The sequence below is a fragment of the Oryctolagus cuniculus genome, chromosome 1 (assembly GCF_051225735.1).
Source record: "Oryctolagus cuniculus isolate XC-2025 breed Fujian yellow rabbit chromosome 1, ASM5122573v1, whole genome shotgun sequence".
NCBI classification, from domain to species: domain Eukaryota; kingdom Metazoa; phylum Chordata; class Mammalia; order Lagomorpha; family Leporidae; genus Oryctolagus; species Oryctolagus cuniculus.
The window spans coordinates 53,340,402-53,364,777 of NC_142867.1; the positions used below are offsets into that span (position 1 = coordinate 53,340,402).

The 24,376-nt window shown below is 47.2% G+C and overlaps 1 protein-coding gene across 35 annotated transcripts in view; it reads right to left on the reverse strand.

The window, feature by feature from the left end:
• TEAD1 (TEA domain transcription factor 1) overlaps positions 1-24,376 on the reverse strand; it is a 284,516-nt gene that overhangs the window by 63,076 nt on the left and 197,064 nt on the right. For 18 of the 35 annotated variants that reach the window (XM_051851597.3, XM_017345459.4, XM_089328526.1 and 15 more), the window contains 3 exons: positions 12,174-12,238; positions 9,800-9,862; positions 9,648-9,710 (listed from right to left, as the gene is read on the reverse strand). In XM_051851597.3, coding sequence (XP_051707557.1) covers positions 9,648-9,710; positions 9,800-9,862; positions 12,174-12,238 — 191 coding nt within the window. The remainder of the gene's footprint in view (positions 1-9,647; positions 9,711-9,799; positions 9,863-12,173; positions 12,239-24,376) is intronic. The other 17 variants (XM_089328536.1, XM_070073221.2, XM_089328549.1 and 14 more) reach the window with 2 other exon arrangements.

The window sequence follows — 24,376 nt, forward strand, 5'->3', positions numbered from 1 at the left end:
ACATGCTTGCATATGCAATATATTACAGCTGAAGTATACTAAATCAACATATTCTAAACAGTTGATTCACAGGCCATTTCAGAAATTACAGATATAACTTACTCATACGGAAGTTCACCAATACATCAGAAAAAACAGGTTAAGAAAAAGACCATGGAGAGCAGCGTTGTGGTGTAATGGGTTAAGCCACCATGTAAAAAGCTGGCATCCTATATGGGCGCCAGTTTGAGGCCCAGTTCCTCCATTTCTGATCCAGCTCCCTGCTACCGTGCCTGGGAAAACAGCAGAAGATGGGCCAAGTTCTTGGGCCCCTGCACCTCTATGGGAGACCCAGAAGAATCTTGGGGCTCCTGGCTTCAGCCTGGTATAGCCCCAGCCCTTGTGGCCATCTGGGAGTAAACCAGCGGTTGAAAGATCTCTCTTACCTCTCCTTCTCTAACTCTACCTTTCAAATAAATAAAAATAAATCTTTATAAAAGACCATGGTATTTAAAAAAGACTAGATAGTTATTAAATGTTTTCCTCCAAATAAACTTTTCCCAGCAATAAAAAAACATAGTACAAGGGAGGAAAGGCAGCAATTTGTTTGCAAGATCACTTTTTCAGAGAAAGGCCAAATGCAGAATACTTTCCTAAGAAGTAATTTCACAGATGTTGTTTCTAATCTTGCACTATGTGGATTCACATGACCTCTGCAATTATTAGCCGTAGCCCTTGGGCAGATAAACATCACAAAACTATACGATGGTTCTGCAAAGGATGGAAGGCACTTGAATTTCTTCTAGCCATGATCTCTAATTTGCTTATTATTAGAGAAGGCAGGAGTAAATACAAAAGGGGGCTATTTCAGTCAGGCCACAGCTAATGTGGAGGAGAGAAGGCACATTCATACTTCTCCTGATTTGCCGCTTAATGAGTAGCAATTAATTCATCTTATTGTATTTCCAAATGCCAAAGCCTTCATTCACATCAAAGAAAAAAATTTCAAGGCTTTTTCCATTGTTCATTTCTAAATGTACTGAGCTATATTTAGTATTTGGTAATTGTCAATGGCGTTTCCTTCCCTTCTGATGTGGGGCTTAGCATCCTTAAAGGCCTAGAGATGCAGAGAGTGGCAGTGGTGCCTATGACTCCCCCAGCAGACCTGGGGTTCAGCACAGCCCCGGGCCAGACCGGGTGTTTGGGAGAAGGTACTTTTCTCCAAGAGCAGACAGCAAGGGGGTAGAAGGCAGAACTCCTGAGAGGCCACAGGACCCCAAGCTGGCAACCAGCTCCTGGGAAACTCCTCTGTTTCCTCCAGCCCCACAGGACATGGCAGGGCTCAGTGGAGGGGGATGACACAAAGCATCTCGGGTCAGGAAAATGCACCCTCATCTTGTCCAGTTGTCTGGGTGCAAAGAGCTTGGGCTTTGGCACCGGACAGCCCTAGGATTAAATTCAGACTTGTGACCCTTGGCACGTCACAGAGCCAGCACAAGCCTCTGCCTCCTCTTTCGTAAGGCGGGGATAATAGCACCCACATTCATGACTGCTTCAAGCACGTGGCACAGTGCCTGCAGCCTCGCCATTTGATGAAACTTGGGGGTCTATGGGGCCCATGTGACCAACCAATTGCCCAGGTTCATCCTGCTCATGTAAAATGGTTAGGAGCCCAGGTCTTCACTACCTAATCTCTGGGATGGAGATGATTCCAGAGCATTATCTACACCAGAGGCCGATTAACGACATGCAGGAGGCGACTGCTGCTGCTCTTAAAAAGAAAATGCAGCTCTGGCTCAGTGCACATGGAAGGTAAATGTATTCAATGCTCTGACACATGCTGTAAGTTCTACATCACCACACCGCTGGTGATTCCATCCCACCCAAGCCAGAGACATGAACTGTCTTCAATCTTAGTTTCAATTCAATTAAATCAAAAGCAAGGCACTGAAAACATCCTTGAGGAGAAAGGATCCATTTTGTGGATGCAAAAGAACTTTGCCAAGAATGGGAAATGCCAGCAAGGCTGTGTATCACCTCCCAAATCCAAGTGTCTTGGTGCTGACCCAGACACAGGAAGCTGTTGTCTGCGCTCCCTCTGCCTGTGTGCTCCTGAGAGCCAACTCTGGAGGAAGCAGAGTGGTGCAGGGACCACAGGGAGCACCCCAGGGGGAAGGGAAGCCATGTATGTCTTCTTCCCTGTGGACACTGGTGACACAAACAGGATTGAGCAATGTGGACATTAGCAATGCCCCACTGAAGTTCTTGAACTCAAGAGAATTAAATCAACAATTTCAGCTCTTTTGGAAATAATGGCAGACTGGACAGAACGGCCATTCAGAAATCAAATCACAAAGGCCATGGGGCAAGAATGAAGAAAACAGTCCTGGGGAGCCCACGGAGCTGGGAAATCAGTCCACGGCGACCGGACATAATCAGAGAGGCTCTGGTCTTTCTCCGCTCCCTAGGACGACGCACTGTCAGCGAGTGCAGGCTTCCCCACAACAGACATGCACAGCTCAACATGAGCGTGTCTGCTGCCTAAGGTGCACTCCTGCCAGGCTCAGGGTGGAGTGGGGATTTCCTCACTTCCTTAAAGAGCTCCAAGTCCTGAACTCACCCAAACATACTCAGACATGAACCAGAACTGGTCTGGCCCATCTTCTCATGAAGTTGAAGATGGCCCACTGTGTGGTGGTCGTGGGATGCTAGTGGGAACGGGCAGCTTCAGGGCAGGGTCTGTACAACGTCTCAGGACAACTGAATATATGGAGAAGGAGGCTCAGAGCAGGAAATTCTACAAAAAAACTCTGCTTCGTTAAGCAGTAAGTGGGGAATTTGTCTGCATTCTTCCTGCATGCTGGGAAAGTAAATCCCTGGAGCTTAAAAAAAATAGTTAATGACTTTTTGATGAGTTAATGGTGAGTGAAATCATTTCTAAGTTGCAAGATAGTCCTTAAGACTAGGTTGCTTCCACTCATTATTCAAGCAGAGACACTTGCAAGAGGCTAAACTACGAGAAAGGGGAGATGGAAGACAGTACATGAAACTGGTGCTGGGGACCCTGCCATAGACACAAGCCCAAGAGAGCTCTCAGCTTGTCATCTCTAGAATCTCTACATGCATATCGCAGTCCTGTGTGTCACCTACACCCTGCAACTGCAGATTCACGTTCTACTTTAGAACCAGAAGCAGGGGCCAGTGCCGTGGCTCACTTGGTTAATCCTCCGCCTGCAGCACCAGCATCCCATATGGGCATGGGGTTCTAGTCCTGGTTGCTCTTCTTCCAGTCTAGCTCTCTGCTGTGGCCCAGGAAGGCAGTGGAGGATGGCCCAAGTGCTTGGGCCCCTGCACCCACATGGGAGACCAGGAAGAAGCATCTGGCTCCTGGCTTCGGACTGGCACAATGCCAGCAGTGGCAGCCATTTGGGGAGTGAACCAACAGAAGGAAGACTTTTCTCTCCATCTCTCTCTCTCTCTCTCTCTCTCTCACTGTAACTCTACCTGTCAAAAAAATAAAAGAACCAGAAGCAGACCCAGCTACAAAACTGTGGGTCACTTAAAATCCACCTGCCATCCAACAGCAGTGGGTCAAAAGGATTTTGGTCTGGGCAGGGGTCACACACAGAGTACTCCCATTACAAAGGAATGACCCCCTTAACACTAAGCTCTCTGATAGTTGAGCAATTAGTACTCTTGCCTTGCTCTTAGATACTTTAGCCAAGAAGGCAAAATAAAACCCTGTCTGTTTGATTTCTAAAAATCTGGTGATCTGGCCACAAATGCCTGTTACTTCCTTAGCCATCTCACCAGTCTCTTGAATTGTAACTGCCGTCGACAGGCCTCCTGATTCACTGTTGCCTCACATCCCTCTACCGCTACTTCAGCCATCTCCTACATCTTCCTGCCTGTTGCATCTCTCCATTATGGTCGTGGTCTCTACCCAAGGTCAGGCAGAGGGAATGTTTCACATTGGTGCCAACGGCTATGGCACAAATTCATGGAAGACAAAGAGTAAATATCTGTAATTTTAGGGTAGGGAAAAAGAACAAAGAGCTTCCATGGGATTTCATTCTCTCAGAGAAACAAGTGGCAAAAAGACACTGTGTGGGTGGGGAGGGAGAGGGGATTGACTCTACTTGGGGAAGGAGGATGGGTACAGAAAATGAGGCAAAGTATCAAATAATATTTTGCCGTTCAATGTTTTAAAGAACTTGAAAGAATGTCTTAATAACAATGATCATTTCTGGATAGTATAAACATGCATGTTTAATGTCATCCTCTGTACTAACTTTTATGTATTTACAACTTAGCAACAATAAAAACTTTATAGTTAATTTGGATGGATGCATACTCTTAGTTAATCATCATTACTTTAAAAGATCCCAGGCTTTAATAAGCTAACTTCTAAATACTAAATGATTTTAAATGCTGCTATTGAAAAATCTTCTTAAAGCTTTGGTATCCATTTTTCAGACTTAGTAAGGACAGAACTTGTAAACGTGATTTACTTTTTAAAAACAGTGGGGAAGAGCACAGTGCAGTCAGAGTGGGCTGCAGCAGGACAGTGAGCACTGCTGAGTGTCTCGGAGAGCAGCGCTGCAGTGGAGGGCTGGCTCCCGGGCCAGGGTTCGGCCCTCTGACTCACGCTTATGACAGCACAGGGATGGGTCTCCCTGCCCACAGCTTGGCCCCTTTCTTTCCTCCCTCCCTTCCTTCCACCACTCCCTCCATCCTTCCTTTTCTCCCTCTTTCTTTCAAGATTTATTTGTTTATTTGAAAGGCAGAGCAACAGAGACTGCCCTCTCTTTTACTAAACACTGTTCAAAAACTGGAGAGATCTTTGTCACGTATGAATGTGAGTGACCCCCATGCCCTTGGCCAGGCCCACAGAACAGCCTCCTTCATCTGTGGGATGTCCTGGGACTCCCCCGTAGGCCCCTCGAGTCACCTCCAGTACACACCTCCAGCTATCTGTGTCACTCAGGGCTCCCCAAATACCTCCCACCTCTACCAAAACTCCCTGCCTTCCTCTTAAGAGGGGTGGGGAACATCTGGCCACAGGCCATACAAGGCCTAAAGAATCATTTGGTCTGGCTCTGCCAAGGCAACCGCAGGCGGGACTTGAAAGTCAATAAATCTACAGCAGGCTAATTGTTAAGTTGATAATTTTGTAAGACCCGCAAATGATATTATAAATATTCCAATGGCCCTTGACAGAAAAATACCTACCCCTGGTATGCTCAGTTCTAAGGTGCTTCCTCCAGGAAGCTTTCCTCAATTTCCTGCTCTCAAAATTCATTATTCCTTTCCCTGGGCTACCTTTGCACAACCCTGCTTAATTTCTACTGCAGCGCCCCCTAGCTGCGGATGATCTACAGGAAAAATATCCTCAGCAAGGAATCTGTTTTATTCAATCCTTGGAGCATGGGTCTAGCATCAACAGAAGGTCCAGAACACACTAGGCTCCCCATGAAATGTCACTGGACTGAATGAAGGGACAGTGGACACTTTCTGAGCTTTTTTTTTTTTTTTTTGACAGGCAGAGTGGACAGTGAGAGAGAGAGACAGCGAGAAAGGTCTTCCTTTGCCATTGGTTCACCCTCCAATGGCCGCCGCGGCCAGCGCGCTGCGGCCGGCGCACTGCGCTGATCTGATGGCAGGAGCCAGGAGCCAGGTGCTTCTCCTGGTCTCCCATGGGGTGCAGGGCCCAAGCACCTGGGCCATCCTCCACTGCACTCCCGGGCCACAGCAGAGAGCTAGCCTGGAAGAGGGGCAACCGGGACAGAATCCGGCGCCCCAACCGGGACTAGAACCCGGTGTGCTGGCGCCGCTAGGCAGAGGATTAGCCTAGTGAGCCGCGGCGCCGGCCCACTTTCTGAGCTTTTAAAGTTTAAATCCATGAGGAAATCTTACATTTTTGACTAGAATAATGCTTTCTGTACTACAATGATTAAGGTCCACACATTCTGGGGTTCTCTGGCCCGTAGAGACAGAAGCACTGCCATCAGCGGTGCAATTTATTCTACCAGATTCTCTAAGATTTTGCTGCCAGAAGGATGCACCTGTGACTAGGGCATGGGAAGAAGCACGGTCTCCCTGGGCCTGCCATCCCCACAGGGACACAGTACAGAAGGCTACGGAACTGAAAACAGGAGCTCCAAGTGGGACCCACAAGCTGTCTCGCAAAGGCTGGGAGGGACGGTCTGAGAGGGGCCCAGTGTGACAGCCTCCTTCTCCTTCCACCTAACAGCGGCATGGTTTTTCCAATATTATCCACTGAGTACCAAGTAGGCCGATGCGAAGGATGCAAGACAGTAAGCTTCAACAAGAAAAGTATTAAACTCTTAAATATTGAAGGTTTGGGTAAGATTTCAATCTGAAATAAGAATTTTGCTGCTTAAAAAAAAAAAGGCTGGAAAATCACTAGCTTAAGAAATTCGGCCACGCCTTCCCCCAGGAAGTGAGGAGGGATATAGAAGCAACAGAGCTCACAAGGAAGCCACGCCTGGCAGGAGCCCAGTGTGGGCACTTCGTCAAACTCCACGAAGGCAGGAGTTGCGAGGCCAGCATCAGCCTTCACAGGAGGAGCACAGAGTCCTTGGTGCATGCCCTCGGCTTCAGAGTCTGTGCAGAACCGGTGACCCGTGTCGCAGGGGCAGAGCCAGCAAATACCCAGAATTCTCCATCCACAGCCACTGCTCCATCTTTTCAGGTAAGCCTGGCTATTTCCTGCCACCTCCACCACCCACCCAGGAGCTATCGCTGTTGCATTTCAAGATGACTTCAACTTGCTGGAGGGAGTTGATCTCAGCAGTTACCGTGGGAGGCCATGAAGGTTGTGGCTATCAGCTGACCCCACACGCAGCTCAGTGAGCACGCTCAGCCCTGCCTCCTTCCCACTGTGCCATTCACTGGACTCCAGGTCTGAGTGAGAGCATGTGGAGGGAACAGTGACAGGCACCTCTCCTCCTGCACGGCTACAGACCTGAGCCTGTAGCCTGGGAGTGGCTGATTGGGAAGCTTGAGGACTGTGTCCTCAGGACGCAGCCTCCAAGGGAGGCGTAAAGGCAGCGTCTCTGGCAAGCAGGGGCAGCCAGCCTCATTCTCCCTGACTGTCCTGGTGCCCTCCGAGAGCTGACACAGCGGCTCTGCAGCCAGGCCCATGTCACCCCCTATGCCAATCCCAAATGAACTCCACATTGCGCCCAAGCACTCAGTGGTACATGTGGACGCTAGGTGAAAGGTTGGCAGCAAGGGCCGTGTGCCCAATTCCAAGGAACACGACAGGCAACAGGCTAGGGACACGTCTTGCACGGCACGTGACTAAGCAGCCTTCTGCTCAAAAATACTGTCCCTGTCTCCTGCATGACATCCTGTCTGAAAGGCAGCAGTTGAGGGCTCAGAAAGATGTGTGCCAGTCCTGGCTTCGTCCTTTCCCAGGCCTGGCGACTTCTGTCCAGTCAATTATACACTCTGTGAGCCCCAGCTTCCTCCATGGTGTAGCTCAAAACCAGAATAATGTAACTCACTTCATAATGAGTTTCAAGGAAAGAACGTGTGAGAAGCTGTGCATTCCAATTACTCTGCCTTGCAATTCGCGAGCTCAGGACCTCCTCCAGGAAGTGTGTCCCTGGGATTCCCGGCACGTTCTGCTGAGGCTCTGCTAACACTTCCCCATTTAGAGCACCAGCTCTGTGAAAGGGGGCTGGCGGTTACTGCCCACTACCATGAGCGCCGTGCCCGCAGCACTCAACTGGTGGCAGCTGATGGTAAACAAAGGACTCCGTTTCTCCAAGAACACTGCGGAAGGGGCAAAGGCGAGGAGCGACGGGAACACGGAGGTGGTTCTTGGAGCTTAAACAGGACAGCCAGTTGCTATCCAAATGCCTCTGCATCCACCTTCTCCTCATGCCTGGTCCATATGAGGGTAGGCCAATGCTGAAAGTGGGGGGAAAGTCTTCTTTTTTGACTTTTTTTTTTTAAAGAACAGACACAAACACAACTCTGTGTTTGCACACATGTATATACATATATACTTTAAAGCAGTGGCAAAGTGTTCCAGTGGGAAGAAGTCTTAAAATCAGCAAGTGAGAAAAAGACCCAACAAGGTCCCTTCTGAACAGCTTCACTCATCACTTACAGGGTTTTCAGCCTAGGCCTACGTGCCCAGGTGAGTTGAGAGGAACCACACAGTGCAGAAATAGGGTAACTGATAACATCACAGATGGAAACACAAAATTGTTCTTTGTACACATTAATTCTTTATAAACTTCTATAAACTTCTTTGTACACATTAATTCATTAGCTCAGAGAAACTAGAAACAGAGTCAGAACTTGAGCAAACACTGGGGTAGTTACATCCACATAGAAGAGTACTGCACCTGTGGTTAAAAAGCAGCATCTATGAAGTGATCTTAGTCTTCCACTGCTCAGCCAGCGCAGCTACAAGCCAGCCACCATCAGCCAGACGTGCGAGCCAGCGAGCCAGCATGCTACCCACTGCAGAGGGCACACCACGTGCTCCTTCCTAGTTACTGGTCCTATTCCACAGCCTGCCTTGTTTGCATCAAAAAAGCTCAAGGACTTTGGGAAGGGTCCCAGTGTTCTCCAGGGCAGTGAGATGACACTGATGTTGGTTTAGAACAAAAACTCCAATTTAATTAATGTATGGACAGAACAAAACAAAGGCACATGGGAAAGGCAATAATGTGGTCTACAAATTCATTTTTATTATAAACTAAGGTTCCTCCACTAAACTATATAGTCACTTAGCGTTTCTCAAACAGGGCATTACTGGAAAACCAAAGTCATGTATGTTTTACTGCCAATTTTAGAAAGAGAAAAAGTAGGCAGACCTGGTATTTTTTAAATGATCAATGCCTTCATTTTCACTAAGAAATATGCTTTAAGAGAGTGGAAAATGGAGGCTCCTGTAAAAAAAAAATCTGAAGTAAATTCAAGTATAAGCAGAATTGCAAATATGGATTTGATCAAGAGCCTTCCATCTCTAAGATCCATCTTTTTCATTTTTTAAAGGCCACGCCTCAAATCTTCCCTTTAATAAAAGAGCCATTCACTTAATAAGCAGTATTAAGCAATGTGGAAGAAATCTGGCCAAAAATCCTCTCTGTGTTGGAAGAGACATACATGAAAAAGATGCATATTTTTTCTAAGTGTTCTTGAAAATACATCAAAAGCACAAATTAAAATAATTTCTAAATATTTTTGAAAGTAATGTCATGATTACTTTGAACATGATTCATTTTTTATAATTCCTACATCAACTTTGCGTCTCTGGATTTTTATATATTTATCTTTTAATTGTAAAGCTTTCTGAGCCCCAGGGCTGGTTGGTGGACATTCGAATGTTAAAAAGAAAAAAATCATGTTTCTGTGCTGAAAAGTTATCAAGACCAGCTTTCTGCTGCATTTGCGCTGTTATTAGAAACACACACACGCTCACACACACACACAGGCACACACACTGAGTTTAATGTGAGGCTAGTACAGAAACAGAGAGATTAGACACAAAGAAATGTAAACAGCTCTCACATGCGAGGAAACTAGGTTACCAGGATCCCAGCACCAGGCATTCACCAGTCACCATGGAAAACAGGAAGTGAGGTGCATGGCAACCACAAGCCAAAAAGCAGGAAAGCGCATACCTTTAGCTTGGAATGAAAATCACGAGATTTCCTTCGGGCAAGAACCTGAATGTGACTAGACACCTGCAGGGTAGGGGAAGGGAGGAAAACAAAGGAAAAGCCTGTAACCATGGAGATGAAAAGCCCCCTGCAACTGGGCAAGCCAGACGTACCTTAATGGCGGCTTGAATTTCTCGAACTTTCTTTCTTGCTAAGACCTGTATATGACTAGACACCTACATTGTTCGGGTTTATGAGGGGAAACAGAACAAAACAAAACAAAACAAAAAAAGGAAATCAAATATAAAATCTCTATTCCTGGGGAGGGTTTGGGGTGGGGAGGGGGGGTTATTTGCATCTCAACAAAAGCTCTGCCGTTAGGAATACACAGTCCCAGCCAGACACCAAGCCCCCAGCGCTGCTCTAAGCTTTGCAGACTGGGTCATCACTGCAGTGACTCCATTCAGGAAGGAAGTTTGGGTCCTAAGTTTTCCCACCGGGGAGAAATCACGGGCAGTGGGGAAAACGCATCCTGGGAGTGGTGAGAAGGGGAGAGGAGGGCTGTGTTCTTCCTAAGATTCATAAGGTGGGGGTAGAGGTAAAGGAAAATATTTACAGCTTCTCAGTATCAGGAGGGAAAATCCCTTTTTCTCAATTTAGAGGAGACTTCTCCATAAATTAACACATTCTGTAGAATCAAAAAGCTGAGCTGCGGGCTGTATTCTGATCTCATTAAGAGTTCTGGATTCTGTAGCAAATGTTAAAATAATACTGACATGTAAATTAGATCTGAGAGAGAAATGGAAAGACCCAGTTAGCAGAGCTTTTTTTTTTTTTTTTTTTTTTTTGCCCCTTATAAATATCTTTAATCCTTCTACTCTTTTGGGTATTGACTGGGCGCCAAGTGGATTTGCATATTATTACAAAGCGAAATGTGTGAATACAGCCAGCCAGCCATCCTGTTAAAAATCTGGGTTGAAAACCACATGGATTTGCTGAACAACAAATTCACATTGGAGAGGTATCACCAACTGCTGCCTAAAAACATCCCCAGGATGCGGGGGTGTGGAAAAGTGGCCAAGCCTGGCTTCTGAAAAGCACCGATTCCACACTGGCAAACCAATCTGCATCTCTTTCAGCGAGACCTGGTTAAATTTAGGAGGTCCCCAGTGAAGGGGTCCCAGCACAAATGGCCAGAGCTCCGAGACTGGCTTCTGGTCCAGGTCTGCAGGGGGGACCAGATCTGTCCCACTCTTTCCATTTTCAAGCTCAGGGACGCAGACTGTGTGCCGACTACCTCACTCCAAACTCTAGAAACGGGCGTAAGATAACAGGAGATACTCTCATCTTTAACTTTGTCTCGGAGGTTCCATTATTCAATCCTTTTTCCCCCAGTTCGCTTTTGTGTATTTGAAGTACGGAGAAGCAAGAACTCCAAGGTCCTCTTCACCCCTCCATCTGGCTCCTGCTGCTCCTGGTTTCCACCCCTAAGCGATTCTCTGGACTCCAAGAGGTCCACAGCCTCTCCCCCAGACAATGCCCTGCTCTGCAGCCCGCTGGCAGGAGGCCATGTCCCTCTGTGCTGACTCAGCAACCGGCTCCCCGCTCAGGGAACATTCCTGGGGAAAAGGCTCTCCTTACCAAAGCTCCCGAAACCAGCTCTTGGCTGGGAAGAGAACCGAACTCTGCAGCTGGTTCTTGGGGAGCTCACGGTTTACGTGCCTTTTGGTTTGATTACAGTTCTTAAAGTCTGTGCCATATTGTTTGGCACAGGTGCAAAGAACTTCTTTTCTGTTACAATTCGCCCAAGAGGTGTTGCGGTTTGTTTTCTTTTTCTGTTTTTAGTTAAGCACTTACTAATAATTCTGCATCCATCCCAGTTCGGAACTGGGTCACATCAGCAACTTGGGCTGGTTTTACACAGGAAAGAACAGGGGTGGGGGAGGCAGAGCCCTGGCAAGGGGCGGAGCAGAACCACAGAATGTGCTGGGCACAGAGGCAGTCACCTTGCAACTTCTTTGCAGTCACAGCAGCTACTGACAAAAAGCCATCGCTTAAGAAGCAACAGTTCCCTGGACGCACATCATAAAGTGTGACAGTCCGGCCGACACTCGAGGCCGCTCGCGTGCCTTTTTCATTGCCATGATGACTAACATATAATCATTCAGGATTTTACGACACACAAAATCTCAAAATTTCATGACTTACAAATGAATCTGCACCTGCAGTTTTGGCGATGTCTGCAGATGCATATTTTGGGAAAGCAACATAAGCTCTGAAATCCAGTACGGGAACAGTTCCTACACTGTCCCCAGCAGTCAGACTTTCCCATGAGTATCAGAAGAATTCAAGAGACCACATAATTGAGGGTCACTGAAATGATGAACAGTGAAAACTGAGCCAATTTAAAACACCTACAACTCTGACGTCCTTTCAGGGAACTCATCTGGGGGCTCCTAGGAGCCAAAGCATAGCCAGCCACTGCAGCCAAAATGCCTCCTTGGGCCATTCGCTGACATGCACAGTTTCCAGGTGGGGTTACTGTACCTGTTTTCTGGTCCTCGTCTTCCCTGTCCTGAGTTTGATGTATCTGGCTATCAATTCATTCCTACCTGAAAGAAAGAAGAATTTACAATAAAGTGGGTTTTTTTTTTTTTTTAAAGAGGCTCTTGAAAGCTGGGAAGAAAAATCAAGAATTTCTGAATCACAGCTAGGAATTTATTAATGCTTTAAAAAACCCAGTAAACTGTTTACAAAAATAATTTACTATGGAAAATTAAGATGAAAGGAATTTAATTCTGAACTTAGACCTGGGATTGAGGATTGAGGGGAAAATGTGCCTTTTTGTTTGTTTGCATGCTTGCACTGAGGTGGTCACAGGTCATTGGTATAGGAAACAAATGCAAAGAAGGATTAGTCTGAGACTAAACAAACCCAATTTGGTTCTAGTCTTTTATTTTTTTGTATTCATTTTCCTCCCCTTCTCCAGTTAAAGTCACTGTAGCTAATAGTATGAAAGCAGATTACCCCTTAAAGTAACTAAACCATAGATCCTATGGCTCAATACCCTCTAAGCTGTATAACAATTTAGGGAAAGCAGCAGTCCAAAAGTTTAGACAAACTTCCTATCCCTACCCTAGCAGGAGACTGAGAAGTCTCAAACAGACATCTGCTTTCAAAGAAATAAAATATAATAGGAAAATGCACCCCTGCAATCTAAGCAGGAAAGTGCATTACTAAGACACCACACTGAAATAAAAACCCACTCAGACAAGACATGTACCCTCTGAGTGCGTCACACTTAGAACTGTGACACCAGGACCTGAACATGGTTCTTCCATGCTCCTTGATAGAGTAAATGGAAACCACTGCCTCTGGCTGGCTTCACATCAGCTGCATCCTAAGAAGGCCTCCTTTTGGTCAAGAACAAATCCAAAGTCTACTAAGGCATTCGTTCATGTGCCTGGTCACCCTGAGACTGGCAAGCTAGACCTCACTTGCGTCTTCAAGGCGATGCTTCCAAGTCACTTCCTCAGGGAAGCCTTCTCAAGCCATCCAACCAAGTCTGGTTTCCTTGCTCTCCTCCTCCTAGGACATGCCCCAACTGTAACTACTCCCAACTGCAGGGTGAGCTGAACAATCTGTGCTTATTGCCTCACTTCCCAACATCTTTATCTTGTTCTCAAACTCTCCCTAGCACCTACATCCCCTGCTGGGCAAAGAGAAAGCATCAATAAGGAAAAAAACTAGCCCCAGGTTCCAAGAGAGTGACCACACGTCCCAGCCTGGGCAGATCTTATCATTGCCTAGAATGCTACTGCCACCTGCCCCTAGTAGGGACCTAGTGGATGAAGTTACCTATAGAAGGCAAAGGGATCCTGGGATCTGGGGGTTAACAAGTGCCCCTGGGTCATCCATTCCCACCCCTGAAAAGTCCAACTCTGCAGAAGCCTAAGCCAGAGGTTCCAGAATTGAGGAAGCAGTACAATCTCTCTTAAAACATTCTTAAGGATCAAAAGCTCCTATGGAGGCCGGCGCCGCGGCTCACTAGGCTAATCCTCCGCCTTGCAGCACTGGTACACCGGGTTCTAGTCCCGGTCGGGGTGCCAGATTCTGTCCCGGTTTCCCCTATTCCAGGCCAGCTCTCTGCTGTGGCCAGGGAGTGCAGTGGAGGATGGCCCAAGTGCTTGGGCCCTGCACCCGCATGGGAGACCAGGAGAAGCACCTGACTCCTGCCTTCGGATCAGCGTCATGCGCCAGCCGTGGCGGCCATTGGAGGGTGAACCAACCGCAAAAGGAAGACCTTTCTCTCTGCCTGTCAAAAAAACAAACAAACAAACAAAACACCTCCTATGTAGCGCTCTCTTACTTTCACCCCGAAATCCTTCTTGTTCCTCTTAACCCAACAAGCTACTTCCTACTGGGCATGGCTGCCTTGTAGATACTGATGCCAGCTTTTGAGTCCTCGTGTGCTGTAGACAGCAGAACTACCCCTATTCCTGCTTCCTGTGACAAGCTTCGGAGCACACCCAGACCATACCGTGATCCTCCTTTGTCTAGTCTCCTGTTAGTGCTTAGAATCCAGAACTGCAGCAACAATTCTATGACAGCGGGATATCTCTGGCCCTGTTAACGCAGCCTAATGTTGCATTAGGCCTGATTAAGGACCACAATAAAAGTCAACTTACATGAACCTGAATTCATCGGTCTTGTTCCTTACGGGCTACTCCTCAGGTAAACTCCTACCCTCCATCCTAGCCTTTTCATGCAGAGCTGGGATCCTGAGACCCACACACAGCATCTGACATCTATTTCTATTTCATTTCATCCAGCTGAATGCAGCCTACATTCCAGCCTGCCCGGGCCTCCAAGGATCCCGAGTCTGTGACTGAACATGGTACCCTTGAGGGGCACAAGAAAAGGACCTTTAAATTCAGTTCTGAGGATTGCTTCTCTAAGCATTCTCTTTCAAACTTCTGAGAACTACCAATATCCCCTGTAGTGTCATTGGATCTACTTGTCCATCTCTCGGATGCTTGTGCAGATTTTGCAATTTGTCTCAAAGGCTCACTGACAGCAGAGCCCAGGCAGGAGTGCCTCGTTACCAGAAGCCAGATCTAAATGACATCGTCTACAGAGCAGCCAAGCATCCTCCAGCTCGGGACCTCCCTGTGCACCCTGCTCAGGGCTGTCTGAGAGGTCAGGATGAAGTCAATCCCAGGCTGTGCAGCATACGCAATTTCATCTGAACCTTGTGCACATGGCAAAACTCTCTCTTGCCTCCAGATTTACTATTTTCTGTGAAGTCGGACTGGATAACTTGATGGGCATGACACATCATCTATATAACTGATTTGCAGTTTCTTAGGGCATTTGGTTTAATGAACAACATCAATATCCAGAACAGCCACATTTGACTGTACAGCCTGTAGTCCAAGGACATGCCACCCCTGGAGTTAACAATGCCGGCTCCTGTTTTCCCTCAAGTACTTGTAAAAATTGCTGCTTCTACAACAGGTGCTGAGTGCCTTGTGCTCAGTGCTGCACTGCACTCGCCAATCCTTTGAAAGCTGTCCCCAATTCTACAGCAACAGGACTGCCTCTCAAAAGCCTGTGCTCTTTTCATTCCATGTTTCACATCATGAACAGTAACTATTGAATTCTTTTAAATATAGAATTATCTGTTTTAACTTAAAAGCCTTCCCCAAATAATTCTTAGAAAACTAGCATTTTCTAAAGTGCTCTAATATTGCTTATAAGCCTTGTAACATTTCTATAATCCTGAAAATCAACTCTAAACTGGTTTGCTGTTCACTTTAATTTGGAAATACAGGCCAACCTGTAATATAGGCCACATTATTTAAAATAACTATTTCAATATCAAATATCATAGATTTTTAAATAAAAATGTTAACACTGTGGCTTTGATTCTACTGAAATTTTTAATGCTTAAATCTAAATATTCCCAGAAATAAAATATAATTAATTATCAGGGAACACATATGCTATTCCAAATGATTCTGGAACATTTTTGTTCACTTGCATTGTATTACATATGGTGTCTTCAAGAAGTTTATGGAAAATGAATATTATGAAAAAACTCTGCATGCGTTACAAAATTATTTTATGCCAAAATCAACTTTATCTTTCAATTCTATCTGTCACATCCTTTTTGAAATATTCTCACATATATGTTGGAGATATCCATTAGGTTGTTTGTGGCTGCATTCTTGGTGTCGGCCCTGATAGATGTCTGATCCTCCAGACAGGATCCTATCCTGACAGATGCCCTCCAAATGCAGTACACAGCCCTGGATATTAATCACGAAACTGAGCTGCAGGATCCCCTAGTCAAGGACCAAAAGCTCAGCAAAACCAACCATCACTGATGTAACTGGGAGTATGTCTCCTGTTGGCACAGCATAGTCAGGATCAACACGCAGGGTATTAGAAATGCTAGCCATTTTTCCCCCTCTAATTCTTCTAACACACACACACACACACACACACATACACACACACACTGCCTGATCCAAGAAACCTTATATTACAAAAATAACAATCAACAAGGTTAACTTTATAATTAATTGCTACCCCCTTAAAACTTATCCCATGTCCACTGTGCCCCAGATCCTGCCTGTCCATTGCGTCAAAAATGCAGAAAGACAGCATGCCTGCCTACCAGGAGCTCACTCTCCAACTTCAGGGACAGCGAATCAGCTCGATACATCAACTGCTGCCACAAAAGAGGCTCCAGCTGCACCCAGAGCTAAGGGCACACAAATACTTCAAGAGACCCACAAAGCCTTCTCGAAACTACTGGTACTCCTGCCAGGCCCTCAATGACAAGATTATATCTTCTCCCATGTTCTATTATGAAACATTTCAGACAGAAAAGTCTCCTACAGAAAGGATTTTACAGTGAACAATGTATACCCCTCTACCAAGATTCTTCTACAGACTGGGCATCTCTCATCCCTTATCCAAAAATGCTTGGGGCAGAAGTGTCTTGGATCTCAGATTTTTTTTTATTTTGGAATATTTGCATATACTCACACATAATGAGACCCTGGGATGGGCCTACATCCAAACATGAAATTCATTTATGTTCCATATATGCCTTATGGATAAAATCTAAAATGATTTTTACATAATATTTTTAGTTCATCTGCATTTTTGACTACAACCAGTACCGTGAGGTTGTGTGTGGAATTTTCCACCTGTGGTGTCATGTGTACTTAAGACCATTTCAGATTTTTAGATGTTTGGATTAGGAATGCCCAGTCTGCATTCACTTTATCTACCATTGCTCTATCAACTTCTTTTCCACCTATCATCTTATTTTGTTGTTGTTGCTTTAAAAAAAAACAACTGGAGGCACGATAAAACTTCTCCCTAAATACTTCAGTGTACAGGCACTGATTTCAACAGTCAGAATGGAGGGAGTGGATGTGGAGATCACGTGGGTGGGCCCCTGGCAATAAGGAAGCCCCCTAAGTAAAAATCCCGGGCAATAAGGAAGTCACTAGTGATGGAAAAGTCCCCAGCCAGCAGCCATCTGCCTCAGGTATGTATCTCTCAGATCCTAACCCCGCAGCAGCAGCTGGCAGCTTCTACCTCACCTGCTCACCCACAACCCCCGCCCCGCCCCGCCCCTAAGTGAATTTAAATCCAGCTCTGCTAGGTTCTCTCGGTTTCACTGCTGGTGGATTCTTCTGGCTGTTTGCAACACTGGCTTTGATTAGTCCCTACCGGAGACGGTAGGCTAAAGGCCACTTTAGACAGGGAGCAGTATTTGTTTACACAGGAAACCAGGAAACTGGACTCCTAGGGGAAAAAGTACCTGCTGCCCCTCAAGCCGCCTCCGCTGCTACTCTGCTGCTCTGCTTCTTCCTGAACCCAGCTGTCTCAGGTGACCGGCATGCATGCATCTTTTCCTGGGAGATCAGCTGTATTCTCATAGCTCCTAGAACTGAGTGGCCCTGTCACACTTCACCGCTAAGTGTCCTCATCCTACAGCTTCTCTGGGCATGAACTTCCCTTGGGTGTGCCCAGCACAGCCTGCAGGTGTGAGGTGCCAGCTGCAGCTGCCTTCACCTCTCCCACCGGCAGCCAAGACAAACACAGCCTGACCTGCCACTTTATACTGTGAACCTCACCAGGCACTGCAATCTCACCTTCATTTTATTTTACTTTTACTTTCTCCAAATAACAGTGGAAAGTGAGCTCGCTATCCACTTCTCTTGCATCTTGGATTGCCAGGAAAATTTCCTGTGACAGGGGCAATACCGAGAGAGATCCCGGCAGGAAGGCACCGAGTTCGCACTGGGCTCCTCTCACCCAGACAGAAGACTGGTTAACGTTGTTGTGGGCTGAGTGTGTAATGGGATGTGGCTCACGGTGGTCATGTTTGAGGCACAGCAAATGCAGGGTCTGTGGCTAGAAATTGTAGCCCAGAGACACTCAGCTCTAACAGTGTAAAGAGCTACTTTGTAATTGTACAGAGTCAGGGAGCCACAAAGACAGAAGCAACAAATGCAATACTCCTCTTCCAGGGCTGCAGCCAGTCTTGAGGCAAGTTAGAGCCTTGCAGGCCTGGGGAGGAGCTCTAGCCCCTGAGCTCTGAGAGGCTTCTGTTGGGCCTCCCTCTACTGGGAGGGGTAAGTCAGGATTCCCACCACCACCACCTTTTCTACACTAAAAGCACAAGGATCAGAAAGCAAACAAACTTCTCTTGATTGCTAGACCACAGCTGCAAGAAAGAAAGGGGCAGAAACCCCTCCATCAACCCCACAAACCCTAGTGCACCCCAACACTACTATTAGACTGCTGGAAGGGCCCCTCTTGAGATCTTAAGCTTTCCAAGATCTATACTGCTAAGGACAATCACCCTCAAGGTACGTAACATTTTTAGTCCATCTCTGCCTGTCTGGGTTCAGTCCACCTTTCAAATGTTTTGTCCCCCAGTTTCAAGCTGGAAGGTTCCTCCCCTTCCCCTAAATGCCCACAGCCCCTCGACAATGACCTGCACCTCTTCTCTGCCACTGCTTGCAGACTGAGTCCTGCCCCACGAGGAACAGGGCTCCTTCATTCTTTTTTTGTTGTTGTTGTTTGACAGGCAGAGTTAGACAGTGAGAGAGAGACAGAGAGAAAAGTCTTCCTTTCCATTGGTTCACCCCCCCCAAATGGCCACTACAACCAATGCGCTGCGGCCGGTGCGCTGCGCCCATCTGAAGCCAGGAGCCAGGAGCCAGGTGCTTCCTCCCTGTCTCCCAAGCACTTGGGCCATTCTCCACTGCCTTCCCGGACCACAGCAGAGACCTGGACTAGAAGAGGAGCAACCGGGACAGAATCCGGCGCCCCAACCAAGACTAGAACCCGGGGTGCCGATGCCGCAGGCGGAGGATTAGCCTAGTGAGCCACAGCGCCGGCCATGGGCTCCTTCATTCTTACAATCCACTTTGATACTGGATCACCTACATGAAAATGAGAAGAGAAAGATGACCCAGTGGGAGAAGCAGAGACCTTCCAGACAGTGACGTAGCCATGGGGCACGGCTCCCAGGATGCAGGGACCTGCATGGCTCTGTCCTCCAATAGTAGAAGCATCACAGAGCACATTGAGGGCAGCTTATGGAGAACTTTCTCAGAAGACACTGCTGCAAGAAAGTGTATGCAAACAACTTGGAACCCAAGGGCTCATTTTTATCAGCTGGAATTCAGCTAAAGGAAAAAATATGTTATTAGGATTTTTTTTTTAAACAGGGGTGGGGGCAGAGGGAAGGTTTAGTGTAGCAGTTAAGATGCTGCAAGGGACATGTGCATCCCTTAGCAGAAAGCCCACCTCTGCATCCAACTCCAGCTTCTTGCTAATGTTCACCAGGGTAGATGGCAGGTGATGGCTCAAGTAGTTGGGTCTCTGCTACCCACATAGGAGATCCAGTTGGAGTTCTTGGGCTCCTGGCTTCGGCCTGGGCAAACCCCATTGGTGGTAGGCAATGGCGGTGTGTGTGTGTGTGTGTGTGTGTGAACCAACAGATGGATGATCTCTCTGCTTTTCCAACGAAAAGAAAATAAATTTTCCAAGTGTGTTAGGCATGAAAGTCAACAGCCAACAAGCAAATGCGCAGAGAAAACTGTAGGAACCATAAGTCCCCAGCTTAGGAAAGTTCCCAAGGACAGCCATGTTCAGTGACTCCATATACCCAAAGACCTGGAAACTGTCCATGAGCATGGCTGGAGGAGGCAGGAAAGAATCTTTATGAACTAACCCATGAGGAGTTAATATTTAGTCATTTCTCCTGTCCTTCTGCCAAAGCAACCTTCCCCAGCAATAAGCGGCAAGAATGCGGGTCCACTAAGCTGGCTGGTTATCACTAGTCAGACCCAACTGTGCACTGACGGAGTGCAAGCAACCTGCCAGAACTGTGGGGGCACAGAAATGCCAGCTCTGTCTTCCAGTAGCTTACATCTGTTTGGAGAACTCTGACCAATGAGAACAGGGTCAGATGGACTGTCACTGTTCTCTTACAGTACCCCATGTCTCTACTTCCTGGCACAAAGCTACCATATCCCATGTAACTCACTGATTACGTGATGAGTGCCGGCCTGCCACTACTACCAGACGGGAGGTCCCAAGGGGACACAGAGCACAGATTGGGCTTTGCCCGGCACGGAACCTTGGGTGGCAAGAATTCAGCAGGTCCTCAGGATATACCGATGGAGTAAAGGGACAGAGAGCCAGGGATGGGGCCATAAAGCTAAGGTTAGCGGGAAAGGAGGATTAGTGAAAAAGAACATCTGAACCTGTCCCAGAGTGCTGCCAACAAGGAAGTCTAGATACCAGTGTCTCAGCTGATTCCCAATATAAATCATTGACCAAAACCCAGCGCCAACATGGAAAATCACCAGAAAGAGCCAGGCAGTCCATTCTGGGGCTGGTACTGCATGTTCTCAATCTAAAGGTTTACCAAAGGGTCTGGTGGCCTTTGTGGGGCGACCAGTAGCAATTCCCTGAGAATACCTGGGTCTGTCTTCACTCAGGGGTTTCAAAGAACAGCCTTATGAAAGAAAATGCAGAGGAAGACTGTGTTCACCACTGGTTAGCCAGAATTCCTATCTGACATCCCTGCCTGGCGGTGACTAGACAGCCATCTCCTCCCAGAGTCTCTATCAGTCAACGGCAGCTGATAACATTATCAAGTGGCAGCCTGCGTCCTGTGTTCTGACAGGACAGCTTACAAACTACACATTTGCACTGAATTACAAGGGTTAAAAAGAAAGTTAAAATGTCCACGGCTATATACTGAACACAACACCTCTGCCTAGGACAGAATTTCTTTTTGCTGTATTTCTGAAAGACAAGTAAACATGAATACCGTTTTTCTAGTGGCTTGTTCTCAATGAGGCAATAAAGATATACCATATGGTCACCCTTTCAGTTATCTGATAAATGGTTTCAGTAGCCTTAATACTTTAGCTATGCCTCTCTCTAGCCAGTCCTCTTCCTACCTAATACAGTGTGAAGAACACATGGCTCTGGGTTAGTCATGCTTCAGCACCATTCTGTACCCAGCTAGTGAAAACACACAGAATGCGTTAGGCACTCTGCCGCTCCAGCACCTTCACGGCTCTCTACTGCCAACATTCTGAAAGATGCTTTAGAGTGACATTCAGTGTTGTCCCACCATCTGGCCCTGCTTATTTCTCATGACATGACACACCACCACCAACAACACCACCACCACCACCTAAATCCATCTTACTGGCTTCCAGTTTGCTGAACCCACGCTCATGAAAAAGAACATCTGAGGTTCCCTGTTGCAACACCCTGTAAAACCATCAGTCAAAATCCTTCCAGGTCCAGCTCAGGTGGTGACTTGCACAAAACCCCACTTGAAATGTGCCTGAACCGTGCACAAAGCATGGGTCGAGTGGAGAGCAGCAAGCCAGGGAGAGGAGTACAGACTAATGCCTGGGAGACACCACTAGAGCTTAAGCAAAGTGAAAGCAGACCCTGTGAGTTAAAAGCAAATCACTTGGGGCTGGTGCTGTGGCATAGTGAGTAGAGCCACTGCCTGCAGTGCTGGCATCCCATATGGGCACCGGTTCGAGTCCTGGCTGCTCCTTTTCTGATCCAGCTCTCTGCTATGGCCTGGGAAAGCAATGGAAGATGGCCCAAGTCCTTGGGCCCTAGCATCCATGTGGGAGACCCAGAAGTTCCTGGCTTTAGATTGGCTTAGCTCTGGCTGTTGCAGCCAGCTGGGAAGTGAACCAGTGGATGGAAGACCTCTCTCTCTCTCTGTAACTCTTTTAAATAAATAAATAGAATAAATCTTAAAAAAAAAAAAAGTGAGTCACTCAGTACATGAACAGAACAACAATTTGACTCTGGGAAAGTAACGAAGAGTTGCATTCTGTGCTGCTCCCGTAACTTCTTCTCTTCCTCATGTGCCTGGGTGCTGCCCACAACCTGACTCTACCAGGACACCTTGTGTAACACACTGTAAGCTTCTTCAAGGCACCTCCACAGCTTCAGTAGCTTCATGTCCCATGTGGTCAAGATGTCTATGGGATTTAATGGAACTTGAACTTGCTGCCCCCAGCTGTGACATAGAGAGACCCCTACCCACAAGCTCTCAAGAGAGTATCCAGTCCTGACAGTCCCTGTCGCTCATTCGGCTTTTCTTTCACACTCTACCTGATCTGCGGTCCTCTAGCAGTAGGTCCCCACGCCAGAGGAGAAAAACACAAACTCCTTCACCCCTTCTGCACATAGCTCCTCTGTTCCAGGACACAGGGCTTCCCCAATGTCTCACCATGCTCTTCCACACCCCTCTGGCTCTGAGTAACCATCTAGCCCGGAATCCTCTCTCCCTTTACCTTTGCCCGTCAACTCCTACTCATCCCTAAGAGCCTCAAATGGAGACTTCCTCTGGGAAATCTCTGGGTACCACTTGATGGAACAAGGACATCAGCCTGGGCCCTCTAAGGTTCTTGTTATCCCTGCCTTCTTGCAAGAGACCAGTTCACTCTCACACCCTGTTGTTCTCCTCCCCACCCCTGCTTTCTTCTTCCCCAGGTTTGGAAGCAGGTGGGCCAAACTTGAAGAACCTGTATGGGGGAAGCTCACCCCCGCCCCACCTACTGCCCCCCAGTACCACCCCTAGCCCACCTGAAATATAAAAAGGCCCAGCCTGCTGGGGTCTGGGCCTCTGCCATGTGTTTGGTCTGTGCACATACTGGAAGTTGTTTACCTCTGCGAGTTTATTTTCTTTGAATAAATTTGGTCTGGCTGCGAATTCATATTCTGTCTCCTCTATTCTACGCCCTTTTGCTTCCATTTGGTGCCCTGTGTGAGAAGGCACCAATCTGCACTCTTTTCCTCACACGGGGCACCAAATATAATAAAACAGGCGCAGAACAGAGAGGAGACAGAATACGAACTCGCAGCCAGACCAAATGTATTCAAAGAACATAAACTCACAGAGGTTGACCAACTACCAGCATGCGCACAGACCAAACACATGGCAGAGGGCCCAGACTCCAGGGGTTGGGCTTTTTGGTATCTTAGGTGGGCTGGGGTGAGGGTGGGGGACAATAGGCAGAGGTGAGCTTCTCCATATGTTTTCCAAGTTTTGGGGGTGAGGTGGGAACAGCAGGGTGTGAGACTGAATTAGGATTCAGGAACAAGGGATAAATTCCAATTTTATCTATCTTTGGGCAATGAGCTAGAATGGCTGAGGCTTATGTCCTTGTTCCATCAATCCTGACTCTGAGTAGAGATAAGGAGATGGGGCGCCAGTTTTTCTGGCTACTTCCTGCTGATATGGGGTGTAGACACGGGGCAAGGATCTGAGCAAGGATCTATACTCGGGATAGGACTGCTTGAAGAAGGAGAGTAGTCTTGTGTTGCTCCTGCGAGATGGCTTGAGATACAGCAGCCATTTGTTCCTGCGCAAACCTCTGGAATAAGTTAATTATACATGGTAGAAATAGGAGCACTGTGATTAAGAGGATAATAGGAGATAGCAGAGACACTGCCCATGGTGGAAAAGATGGCCAAAATGAAGCGGAGTTGTCTCCCGTGCTGTGGCAGTCAGCACTCACCCCAGCAGCACAGGCTGCTGCTGAGCTTTTGCTGTAGAACTGTTGGTCATCTACCAGACTGCCCGTCTCCTCTTTGGGAGAGCGACTGCTCTGTGGAAAGCAACCGGCAGGCTCTTTCTGTCCCCAGAGCTGGCACCTATTAAGTCGGTGCACAATTAATGCTTATAATAAACAAATGCATGAGCTTCTCTATTTTGTACCATCAGAAGAAGCGACTGATAATGACAACTGGACGGCACGGCCACTATCACCTGCAAGCTGTAAGGCCCTGACAGCTAGAAGGCTTTGCACCCTTTTACGGACCCTTGTGCTGGTCGCTCAGCTGGGCACAAGTGTGGCCAACGCATGCTCTTCCTTTTTCCATGCCCACTCCTGCCCCCACCCCTCCACATACCACCTTAAAGGGACCTGGTCCAAAAACCAAAAAAGTTAATCTCACCATTAACCCAGGAAAGTCCTGTTAATGAAAAACTTTGTTACGAACAACCTGTTTATTTATTAATTGCTTGGTCTTAGAGAAGTGTGAAATCTACACATCTCAAGTGCTAAAATCCGCTGGTCTGTGACAGAGAACATTTCATGGTGGCAATGCTGCTGAATTCTGATTTTTTGACGTAGGATGACCTAGATCTTGCTGGGGAC